Source organism: Phasianus colchicus, chromosome 5, assembly GCF_987193195.1.
Source record: "Phasianus colchicus chromosome 5, bPhaCol1.hap1.1, whole genome shotgun sequence".
NCBI classification, from domain to species: domain Eukaryota; kingdom Metazoa; phylum Chordata; class Aves; order Galliformes; family Phasianidae; genus Phasianus; species Phasianus colchicus.
Window position 1 is genome coordinate 10,119,359 of NC_143440.1, and position 13,020 is coordinate 10,132,378.

The window sequence follows — 13,020 nt, forward strand, 5'->3', positions numbered from 1 at the left end:
GAATCACAGCCTTGTAGAATCACCAGGATTGGAAAAGACCTCTGAGGTCATCCGTCCACCTACTGCCAATATTTCCCACTAAACCATGTCCTTCAGTATAACATCTAAATGTTTCTTGAATGGCTTCAGGGGTAGTAAGTCACCTAGTGGTCTATAGCAGTAAACTTCCCATATGACTTGACTCAGTTATAAAAATACTGCATGTTAGATTAAGATCTGTTCTCTGAAAAACCTCAATAGATGTGGCTTCATTGAGGTGTGTCTCTGCTAATAGTTCCCTTTTCCAAATCATCAGGAAGCTAGTTTTTTAATCAGTGTAGTATATGCTGTACTATCTTCTTCTGCCATCTACATGTAGGTGTACATATATGTATTTAAATTTAATCATCACATAGCACTCAAGGCAATCTGCTCCATCATCTTCCCTGGCACTGAGGTCAAGCTAACAGTCCTGTAATTCCCTGGATCCTCCTTACAGCCCTTCTTGTAGATGGGAGTCTTGTTGGCAAGCCTCCAATCCTCTTGGACTTCACCAGTCAACAAGGAGCTGTGATAGATGATGGAGAGCGGCTCAGCCATCACCTCTGCCAGTTCCCTCAGCATTCTCAGGTGAATCTCATCCGGCCCCATGGACTTGTGACAGTCCAGTTGGAGTAGTAGGTCTCTGACTGCATCTTCCTGAATTGTGGGGGCTTTTGTCTGCTCTGAGCCTAGACTACCAGGCAAGAGACTGGAGTACCCTGAGGATAACTGGTCTGACTTTAAAGACAGATGTAAAGGCTTTTCCTTATCCACAGTGGTTGCATTCCCAGATTCATCCATTAAAGAATGGAGATTCTCCTTGGACCTTCTCTTCCTGTTGTAAAAGAGTTCCTTGTTCCTTTTTACCCCAATGGCCAGTTTGAGTTCAAGCTGGGCCTCTGCCTTTCTGATTTTCTCTCTGCACATGTTGACAACTTCTTTGTATTCTTTCTGAGTTGCCCGTCCCTTCTTCCACAGGAGGTAAATTCTATTTTTCTCCTGGAGCCTCAAGAATAGCTCGCTATTCATCCATGCCAGTCTTCTTCCCTGATAGCTCATTTTGTGGCTCAGGGGGACTCCTGTGCCTGTAAGACTTCTTTCTTGAAGAGTGAACAGCTATCTTGGACCCCTTTATGCTCTAAGACTGAATCCCAGGGACTCCCCCTACTAGTCTTCTGAACAATTCAAAGTCCACCTTCCAGCAGTCCAAGGTAGCAGTTTTGCTGTTCCCTCTTCTGGCTCCACCAAGAACAGAGAACTCTACAATTTCATGGTCACTCTGACCAAGACAGCCCCCGACCTCCACATCTTCCACTCTTCTGTTTGATTTCAGTCTGTTTGATTTTTGTCTCTGATACCACTTCATAGTACACTTTCTTAAGTTCACAGTTGTACTAAACAAAACTATACCGTTGACATTTTTGTTATCCTTTTAAAGCATAGAAATCCTGTCTGTGGTCTCCTTTTGAAAAGCTTGTGGAATATTAGTTTAAGTGGCAGAGAGCTCCTCAAATCCCTCTACTTACACAAAGGTTACTTGAGCTGGTCTGTCTAAAAATGTTGAATTTTATCAGAGGTTTTTATACTCCCCTGCTTTTATTTATTTTTCTTCTTCCAATAACTGACATGAGTGCTTCCATTTTACAGATGTAAGATTTTAAATAGAACTTTGAATGTTTTATTTTACTCAGCTTTAATAATCGTGTGATGGAAAATGGAAAACATACAACTGGAGATTGCTCAGAACTCAAATCCAGTATGTCTGTCTAAGAGTTCAAAGGAGAAATGCTGAAAGGGAGTCAAAGTGGTCACGAGAGGTAGATAGATGCTTATGAGTACAGGCTTTCTCAGTGCCAGTTCTCTCCAAAGGATCATATTGTCTGTTATTATCTTCCTTAGAGAATGCTTAATTGTGCCAGCCTCCTAGAGGAAATGCAGTTCATTCATCAAGACTGTGTACAGCTGGCATGCCATGAATTCCTGTGACAGTACCTGCATTGGCACAAAGCCTTATTCTTTACACCAGAGCTTTTGCCAGCCCAACTCTGGTATGGGTTTTTCTCTTAGTGTACTCACAGGAGGCATACCTGCAATGCTGTGCATCCATCGAGCTCACTGACTGTAACGCAGTGCTTGGTTTCACGGGAAGAGAGGATGGGCATGGCCTTGGACTGATTCAGTTTTCCTGAACAGGAAGCTGAGACTCCATGGAAAGCACCAAACTTTTCAGCTCTTTTCATGCTGCTGCAGATGGTGATGGATTCTAATTTAATCTTGGGGAGAGTACTAACAGGAAGGGCTTTTGATACTTTTCTTCATTAAGTCTATGAGACTGTAAAATTCAGTAGGAGTCAATGCACAGAAATCTGTTGTTTTAACGGGATACATTCGTCTTGCAATCTAGGAAACCTTTTCAATATATTTCAGGTCCTAGTCTATCTAGGCTTTCACTCACATGTAAAGTTGTTTCTTTGTAAGATTTTAGCCATGTTTTCCTGTTTATATACTTTCCCTTCTCTTTCTTTGTAGAAGCACACACACAAAAGGGGAAATTGATTGTAACCCCAAATGGGAAGCAGTAACACGAAGCATGTAAGAAGTATTGTTAAATTCCCGGAACGACCAACAGAATGTACAAAACTATGCATCTCCTTTTCTGTAACTTCCTTAAGGTCGGCAGTGAGTGGCAGTGATTGATGTGAGTGTGTGTTTGGCAAGGTGCTGAGTTCTAGGCTGTGCTCTCTTTTCGGGCTTTCTAGTGCTCACGTGGTTAGAGGTGCTTATGCTGCATAATTGGCTGCCAGCCTACTTAAAATCCCCTGGATTTTCAAAAAGCCATTTGCTCATGTTAGCTGTCCCATAAACCTTCCTCTGGGCTTTGCATTCCTTCCTGTAAGAGTTCAGTGGGCAGACTGGCTTTCTTTTGTTGGTGTCATGCGTTCTCTCTGAGCGAAGCTGGCAGAAGGCTGCTTGGAGTAAGGCTCATCTATGTGAAAAATCTTGAATGCACACTGGGTTAACAGTATTTGGATGTGAAAATGAAATAACAGGGGAGGGTAAAGTATAGATTAATTTTGGCTTGTGGTCTGATGTCCAGAACAGTTATAACAATTCATAGAGATAGATGGCACTATATATTTGCCTACACAATTTCTAGAGGATTATTACCCTTTTTTTTTTTTTTAACTATATGTTTTATCTAACTTCTATTAGGACCAAATTCAGACTTCTTGATTTATTTGCATATTTCAAGATGTCCTGTTCTTCATTTTGTCATTTGGAGACTGATGGCATCTCTCTCGAATCAGTAAGCATATTTTGCTTCATCAGACACAGCCCTTCTTATGACTAGCTCTCTGTCAATTCAGATAGATGTTGTATTTAATATACTTTATATTACCACTTGGTTACATACATAGACCTTCTCTTGAAATGTTGCTGATGGGCATATTCTAAAGAATGATCACAAATGCAAGAATGTAAAGCCAAGCCTGCTCACAGTTCATTGTAACTGCTAGTAAACAACAGAATGCATCTTCAAATATATTCATAATAGCAAGGCTGGTATTAATGGTGTGGTTAAATATCTGATTGTGCAGGTGTGGGCTGTAAAAATAAGATAAGCAAGACACAGAGTATTGCAGTAATGTTTGATAGAATGTTGACCAGTTGCTCTGGAGGAATAGTTAAACATTAAAACATCAAGTCAAAATTTATGTTCATATAAATACTTAACTATATGTTGGTTGTAATTGTTGAGTGATGCACGTTAATTATCTCACTGTACTTTCTTTAAAACAGTCAACCAGTGCACTAATTATACTTACACGTGCTGTAAGTCCTTGGAAAGATAGTTTATAGCATTATCTAGAAAATCACTTGGGAAGTCATTAAGAATTTGAAAGAGGTTTTAGCTACTGTTGCAACACAATGCTACTGCTGTTTAAAGGCAGAGAGAAAAGATGAAGGCAGAGGAAAGAGGGAGAGAAAAGCTGCATTAGGCAAAGATTTTTTTTGTGCCTGACCGATAGAGTAAATATCTATAAAAAGCTCATTTGTGTTTCTGATTTAAAGCTAATTTCCTAGGCTTATATTCTTCAGGTACAACAGTCTCCTTAACTACATAGACAGTAGTTAATACTAACAAGAAAAAAAAACCACACAACAAACAAGTTAATTGTTGTCATAAAGATGTGTCCCAGTGCAGGTTAGAAACCACTCCTGACTACTGGTTGTTGAGTAAGGACAGAGATGCTTCTTTTTAATTTTCAGCATGAAATAGATAACGTGAGCCTTAAATACAGAGAATACAGAGAATGAATTTCTAGGATTTTGATATTCTTTCTTCAGTGTTCTTCTTTCATTGTTGCTTCAGAAATATTTTAAATATTAGATGTTTTCCAACTGTGTTTTCTTGGTTGTCTCATTACCAAACATTTCATTTGCTATAGACCTGTATTCTTCGGATTGAAGTATAATTTACTGAAATCATTCCTCAGGTGAATTTATTGCTACATTGAAATTGTGTTTTCTGTTTTTATGTTGATTATTTAGCATCCAGTTTGCTCACTATTGTTTTGAGTGGCAGCATAACTGGCAGCAATTCTAGCTGACTGACAAATATTTTGACTGTATGAGAAATTTTGAAGGAAGGCCATGTGTTACCCTCAGTTACAAGTCTTGAGAGTTCAGATTCATGACTTTTGAACTTTTTGATGGACTTTAAAGTGTATGCTAAAAAAACCAAAAAATCTCTTGCACGAAGTACTTTTTACAGATGCCTAACATATTTGGATTTGGATTGACACTTCACTACAAGTCTAAAAGTTTCTGATTCCCATCCATGGTTGTCTCTCACATGGGAACCTTTTTTTTTTTTTTTCTTCAGAGGAGGGATAAAAAAGGTCCAAGGGTCTCCCTTGGTCTGAAAACAAGGAAGAAGTGCGGTTTAAAAAAAATGAAAGTGCAAATTCTCCTTATTTGCACAAGCATGCTAATTTTACCTATCCATGATTAGAACAGAGTAGCTAGAAGTTCATTGCAAGAAGAAAATTCCATTCACAATATCAGACTTAATCCTATCAAGGCACTACTGTACAGTGAAGTTATTCTTAAATCATCATAGCCGTAGTCCAGGTTGGTTTTGTTCAGAAATAGAAGATTGTTTGACAGATCTTTTTGAATGAGCCTCTGAGGTGGGGACATTAAGTGAAGGCAGAAAAGGAAGCTGGTTTCCTGGTGGATGTAATTTTCTAGGTCATTTTGTTATTTTAGAAAACAATGTAGATACACAGTCCTTGCAGAAGTGCATTTTACAAGTTTGGCTTTTTCAACATTGCAGTTCACTAAGGAAAGGTCCTTTAAAAATCACACAGTATTAAGAGGTTTAAAAAACAAAGTGATGAACTTGAAACAAATTTATTCCATGTGTATTCATAGATAGGCTTATACATTTACTAGGCTGGTGCATCTCACATATGAGGGAAGGTTGAGAGACCTGGGGCTGTTCAGCTTGGAGCAGAGGGGAGGATCTTATCAGTGTCTGTAATTAGCTGCAGGGAGGGTGCAGAGGGGACGGAGCCAGACTCTTCAGTGGTGCTCAGTTCCAGGCCATGAGGTGATGCAAACAAAGCAGTAGCATGGCAGGTTCCCTGCTCGTGCAGTGGTTGGACCAGATGTGTCCAAAAATCCTTTCCCCCTTCAATCAGTTTGTGATCCTGTATGTGGGGAGGTTAAACTAGTCCTTGCTGAATTTCAATAAAAAACGTTTCTATCCATGTGACTTTGGAGAATTAGCTAGCTGTTTTAGTTGAGATGTTCACGCGTGCTGACTTTCTTTGTTTTGCTGGACTTTTGATACAGGGTCTCTGTGGCAAACTTGAGCCATATGATTGCCGATGCTTGTTTCATTCTGGATTTCAAATTATTAAATACCTCAACTGCTACTTGTGCAGGTTAGTGACATTGAGAGATCACTTCAGGCTTTGGAAGACCGATAATGTGGCTGAGGATCTTTCCTTTTTGATGTGTATTTTAAATTTGCCTGAAAAGGAGACACCTTGGTCAGAAATATCCACAGTCTATGGGAACAGCACCTCCCATAGAGGGAGAGGAAGGATTACTCACCTTCAGCTCTTCTTGGACATTTCTGTCATCAATATTCACGAGCAACCTTCCTGCTGCTTCTAATGGAACTTCCCAAGTTTTTAAACCAATTTCAGCTTTGAGAGAATAAGAGAGGGTTAGCATCCAGCAATGTCAGCACGTGCAGGCATCCGAATGTGTCTTTTTGCTTTCCTGAGATGAGGAAAGTTCCTTGATTTCAAGCGGACATTGCATATTCACACTCTCTTCTCCTCTCATCTCTTTGCTGTCATAAGTTAGAAAGTCCGGAATTAATGAAATACTTTGAAGTCAGCTTCCTAAGTTTTAGTGGGAGATGCTGGAAGCAGATTGCAGCATTTCAAGGGTGCCATGAGGTGAATACTGTTAAAGTTCATCTTGGGCAACTCTGTATTCTAGTGCATTCCAGGCCTCTTCATTTCTTTGATGATTGAAAGCACTTTTTTTTTTTCTTCTTGTAACGAGAGAATTGAATTGTTTACAGTTGACCACCAGAATTTTCTATAAGGCTGGCTTACAATAGCTTGAAAGGGCTTTTTACTTGGAAATTCAGAGTATACTATAAGTGCATTAGTTTCATTGTAGAGTAGGCTAAGGATAAATATGCAGTTTGGTAGATACAAGATGTTGAAAGTCTGGAAGATGTTATAAAATTTAATGTATATTTTGTATTCTGTTTACATTTAGAGATAACCCCCAAGCTTCAAGAATTTCCGCAGATTTACAGCTTCATAACACTGCTTTTTTATTTTGCCGATAGGCATTGTAATTGTTTTGTTTTAAGTAGAGGTATGCATCTGAAAAAGAAAATTCTCTGTGCCAAAATTCCATACATAAGTGAATGGTGAAATGGTGAAATACTCAGCAGCTGGTGCTAGGTCATGCAAGTCCAGATGGAACAAAATTCCTTCACATAATGTCCGGAACATAGTCCCTTATTTTCAGGGAGGCTTGTAGACAAGATGATGATAGTGCATGACCTAACAAAACACGTTTGCTTGGGAAGTAAATAAAGCCTACAGGCCCAGAGTTACCCAAGGGAGAATCAAAGATTTTGTGGAAGGGTTGAAATGGAAGGTGGCTGGCTGTGTCAGACATTTTAAATCCCAAAGTCATTTTGGGATCTTTAATTCAAATCTTGTTAATAGAGCTCAATTCTTTTATATCTTATGTGCTTTTGGATAGGTTTTTTTTTGTTTTTTAAGAAGAAACAAGTGCACAAATATGTTTTGAGAACATACACAGTGTGAGAATGTGTTTTAAAGATGTTTAGTTATTGAAGTGCAGTGGTCGGTAGTGGTATTTCATGGATGTCATCTTCTATTCCGTTCAATCTCTTCAAAAAATGCTTTCAAATGATGACTTGCAAAAAGTGTATCGTGTTGTAAACTTCCTGAATGAGCTTTTCCCCTTTCTACTTCGGCAGTGCCATCAGAAGTAATGGATTTCTGATGGAAAGCTGACTGGAATGCTGATACAGAGAACAATGTGAACTGCAGACTGAGCAGTCTTCCTGGCTGTAGCTGAACAGATCCAACCAGAACACTGGTTTGAGTTTTTGTTTGGTTATTCTTGGGGTGCGAGCTCTGAGATAAATGACAAGCTTCTAAATTGCAGTTCAGCAAATGGATAATTTCTGTCCAATCGATTTAAAAGTCAAATAATATACTTATTCCATAATAAGTATACAAATTACTAACATTGCTCTGTAATGAAACTAGAATACTATGTAAATACTGTTCAGTATAGCAATAGTATGAAGTATTCACTTTCACACTAAGCCTCATCTTAAGTGCTGCAGTGCTTGGGTGAGATTGTGACAATTTTCTTTAATTTTTCAACAGACTTCAGAAAGCTACATACAATATATTCGGTGCTGATATGCGTAACTAATTTATTTTGACATCACTTTATAACCAACTTCTTGTTTGGTTTGAAAGCATTCTGTGTGAGTTACTGACAGACAGTGCTTTGCTTCAGTGAACACCTGTGGTTTCGGGCAGTGCTTAAAATGTCATTTCAACACCTTGACCGTAAGATCTCTGTTTCATATTCTTCAGTTCAACTTCTGAATATTTCTGCCAGATTTTTAAGGCAATCACTTGTGATCTGGAGTGGATTTGAAGCACTCACCACCCTTAAAGGCTTAATTCTATAAACAGTGGGTTGGACAGTCTGATTTTTTTTAATTTTCAGTGTCATTGGTAGAAGCTGTGTTCAGGTTCCAAGAATTCTGGCAAATAAGTGAAACAATATGGGAGTGTGTTCATTTTTAAACTTCTGAGTTTTTTTCCTGTTTACTGAAGAAGCACATGATCTTTGAATTATGTTCACAGTGGTGCTTTTGTCTGTTTTGGTATATAGCATCTGGTTGGTAAGGAAACATTTTTCTCTTCCTACTGGCCAGACTATGATGGCAAGCATAGTGGATAGTAGCTTGCGTTTATACTAGTTTGGAAAGTTCTTCTCAGTGCTGTTTGTATTTCAAGTATTACACTAATATTTATTACCTTATTTTAACTAAACTGAGACTCATTCGTTGTTTAATTTCAAGGAGGAGCTTGTTGTCTTTATCCTCAATCTCTATATTTATAAATTTCTTCCAGTTTATTTGAAAACAGATTCTCTGTATAGCCAGTGCGTGTACTTTGCTTAAGATGTTTTCCTTAACAGTCACTAATTGTCCACTAGTAAAGAATGAAATCTAGAAAGCATATTTTATACTCAAGACCATTTTTAGATTGGAAAGAATTTTCACTGACACGAGTCAGATTCGAGCTTCCATAGAAGCTATTAGCATTGGTTGCTATTGAGAGCTCCCTCCCCAAGTCAGCAGTCCCTTCTGATAATTACGACACTGCTCGACCTGCAAATGACGTTTTATCACAACAAAAAGAATTATCATTTAAATGCACTTTATTTTTAAAAGCCTGGAAACAATAAGATTAGACTTACTGATGCTCGGAAGTTCAAAGCTGACAGGTTGTGCGTGTGTTCTGAAATAAAAGGCTGCGCATAAGCCACACATCCCAACCTCACGTTTGTCATTTGTGTTCTGAACACCTAGTGGATTAATTGCATATCCTGGGTCTTGCATTCCCTTAGAACAGAATCATAGAATATCCCAAGTTGGAAGGGTCCCACCAGGTCTCCTGGCAGCAGACAGGGCTGCCCTGAATCCTGTATCTGAGAGCGCTGTCCAGCTCTCCTTGAACTCCGGCCACTTAGTGCCATGCCCTGGGCAGCCTGCTCCATGCCCACCGCCCTCTGGCACAGAATTCCTTAATCCCCACCCGACCCTCCTCTGACACAGCTCCATGCCATCCCGTCAGGCCCTGTCGCTGTCACACAGAGCAGAGCTCAGCGCTGCCCCTCTGCTCCCTGTGTGGAGCTGCATCCGCCATGACGCCTGCCCTCAGCTCCTCTCAGAGCACAGGGAGTGGGCATTTGTGGCAGGAGGGCACGAGCGGAGCCTTTGGGAGCGATCACGGAGCTCCTGTCAGAACAGGTAGGCTTGGCAGGTCTGAAGGAATGCAACAGCCGTAAATGTGAGCGTGCAGAGCTTGAGAAGTGCTGGAGCCAAGGCTGCATGAACAACCTTAACATGGCCTACTTTGTGTGTATGATTCACATTTAACCGTGAAAATACTGACTTTCTTTATTATTAGGATTTTACTGTATTCTTTGCATTTTGGCTCGTCATCGTTGAACAAATGGGTACCCAGTGGCTGTGTGGTGTTGTATCTTTTTGAGATACAGATTCCAGGCTTTTTACCACACACCTCCTAAACTCTACGATGCATACAGAACTCAAATGATTTCATCATCAGACTTTGATGATCCTTTCATTACGATGTCTGTATACATCTACCACATTACGTTATCTTTATGGAAGTCCTGCAAGATCAGTGGTGGTATTTTCTTATTTTTAACTGATGTGGGATGAAAAACAAAGGGAGATAAGGCCAATATTATCAAACTCATTGGTTAATGCTGGATGCTTAGCTTGGAATGACTAGGATGTCTTTTCACAGAGTACTTTTTGATGTTTGGAACAGTTATGCTCATTTGCAGGAGGGAGTGCTTAGCACTTCTAAGAATAAAGACTCAGAAGTGTTAAGCTGTCTATCCTGAATATGAAGAATACAACATGAGAACCTTTTGGTTTGGAAGATTTTCCCAGGATCATAAAACAAACTGTGTATCAGAGTATCAGAGACAGAATTTTAACTGGTTTTTGCCCAAGAATACCCAAGTTTTATTGCAGAGGTTCTAAAGATGAATCTGTAGTAAATGTTTGTGTGCAACTTATTTTATGCTTTCAGTTTTCATCAGCTGTCTGGGAGGGAGTTGGGGGGATGGAGAGAAAGTGCTGGAAACACGAAATCTCAACCTCTCTGATTCCTTTGCTGTCTGCATTCTTGAACAATTCTAGATTATTTTTTTTCCCTAATGCAGACCATGTCTTGTTGTCTTTACCCCTTGTAAATTCTAAGTTTAGGATTTTGTTAATAATGATGTGCTTGTGAATTTTCTATGTATGTGATTTCAAGTCTTCAGTAAGAGGAATAATGAATACGAAATTCCACAAAGACCATTTCAAGGTTCTTCATCAAACTGATTTTGATATTTCAGCCCAGTCTCCCATCACTGGGAGCAAGTTATTAATCAATGATGTACTCTGTTATTGAAAGAAGAAAAAACCTATATAGATTTCTCTTCACTTTTGTGCTCTGTTTCTCTTTTTACTCACAGTGCTTGTGCACCTCTGTTCTGATGTCAGAATTCCTGTCAATGTTGAGGGTGACTTGAAATGCCATAGCTCATGTCAGCTTGGAGGGATAAATACTGAAGAGACTCAAGCTTATAGGTATAACACATCATGCAGTCTGCTCATTGCTGCAACAGTTCAGTAATAAAGTGTTCTGAGAACATGTGATGTGATTGGAGCATCGCTGAGGCAAGAAATTGTCTTGGTCCCCGACTTTATAAAGCCATGAAATGTGAGCTTACTTTTTACAGGGCTGGAAAAGCTTACATACCTGTTATAATACGACCTCTTAGAAAATTTCAGATGTTTGCAATGAGGTTTATAGAGGTAATCCTTAAGTAGGTGAAAAGTACTGCTCTATAAATAGGCTTTTGTTGGAGTAATTGTATTGTTGGAGTATTGAATATTTTTGCAAGTAGTTGTAAACAGAGTAATTAAGTCTGACTAGGTATACTAATAAGGAAAGCCAGGGACAGTTTTAGTAGCTATCAGTAAATGTTAAGGACAAGTATGTTGCCTGTGGCTCAGAAGGCTCAGCAGATGGAGGCTGCTGGAAACTTTGCTGGTAAGAGAACAGAAGTAACTGGGCAGTTACCCAATCTTGTACTGCTTTTAAGCTGCTGCTCTTAGATCCTGATGGAAACAGCGTTCTGGACTTGTCTTAACTAATGTAGCCATTCTTAGATTTTATATCTCCTTATGACTACGAACAAGTACGTATGATCCTTTGATTGCTGGGAAGTAAAAAGACCAATCCTATGTGCTGAACAATTTTGTTTTAAAAACAGGAAGGTTTGTTTTAGGGAAAAGAAAAGGTTTGGATGCAGCTGGTACTTGAACAGGAAAAGATTACTCTGTAGTTGTGACACTGCATCTGAAATCAATCAAATCTGAAAGCAGCTTTCTATGTCTGTATTTTATGATTATCCTGACTAGCTTTTCTTAGTGTACAAATGTGCACAAAAATGTGTACATTTATACAGTATATCAGCAGTTTTATACTTCCAAAGCTAATTGCAGTTGCACTTCTGTGTTTGTAATGGAACAGCAGGTTGCAACCTGTAGTTTTAGGGTTCCTTAAAAACAAAGCAAAATTAAAAATGTAAGCAGAGACATTCCAAGACAATGATTTTAGCTTCAAATTCTAAATCATTATCTAAATGATTGTTTAGTTTAGATTAAGTTGCTGCTTAAATTCTTGTATGGATTATAATAAATACTGAATAGGGACCTCTCGTTAATGTGTATAGAATATGCAGTGTGTATAACATCTCCCTCAATGTTTATCAATCTAATTAGCTGTGTCCTGCTAGATTTTTCCCATTTTCTCAAAGTTTTTCAATTCTGTATACATTTGCTTTCAGTGAAATTTTCTGAGCTTCTTTTTCAGATGATGTTCTGTTGTATTGCTTAAAACTGTTTTCCATGGTTCTTAAAAAAAAAAAGAAAAGAAAAGAAGATATTGCATAACTAAATGCCTCTTTTATTTGTTTTTGTTTCATTAGTTTTGCCAACCTGGAGGATGGCAGCTTTCAAAAGAGAGAAAACAGCCGACGTTCTTTGTGGTGGTTTTGACTGATATAGACTCGGAGAGACACTACTGTTCCTGCCTAACTTTCTATGAAGCAGAGATTAATCTACAGGTAACACCTTTGCAATAAGTCACAGGAGTGTAGAAAAAGGTGTCTAGAAATACAAGATTAATGTAACAGAGGACAATTTTAGGAAATATTTTAATCTTCTTGCTAAGGATGTCCTGTTCTGTCTTATTTAAGTGTGTGTTTTTGTTCCAAGGTAACACTTTGTCTAGCCAAACTTTAAAAGTCTCAAGAGCTGGAGAATCCACCATGTCCTTGGGGAGGTTATTCCAATAATTGAGTATTCTTACAGTAAAAGAAAATTCTTCTTAGATACAGTCAGAATCTGCCCTGGTACAATTTGTATCCATTGCCTCTTGTTTTTTTCCATGTGGCTTTTTTTTTCTCCATCATATATCTACTTCCTTTTTTTCCTCCATTTGTTTTGTTGTTGTTAATGAGACAGCCAACGTAATGTTCCTCTCATTTACTTCAGCGTATGACATAGCAGGAATTTTGTTTTGTTCT

General features: G+C 38.7%; 1 protein-coding gene across 4 annotated transcripts in view; it reads left to right on the forward strand.

The window, feature by feature from the left end:
- The window catches only part of SBF2 (SET binding factor 2), a 238,479-nt gene that overhangs the window by 87,491 nt on the left and 137,968 nt on the right, over positions 1 to 13,020 (forward strand). For all 4 annotated transcript variants that reach the window (XM_031613850.2, XM_031613849.2, XM_090140453.1 and 1 more), the window contains exon 3: positions 12,421 to 12,558. In XM_031613850.2, coding sequence (XP_031469710.1) covers positions 12,421 to 12,558 — 138 coding nt within the window. The remainder of the gene's footprint in view (positions 1 to 12,420; positions 12,559 to 13,020) is intronic.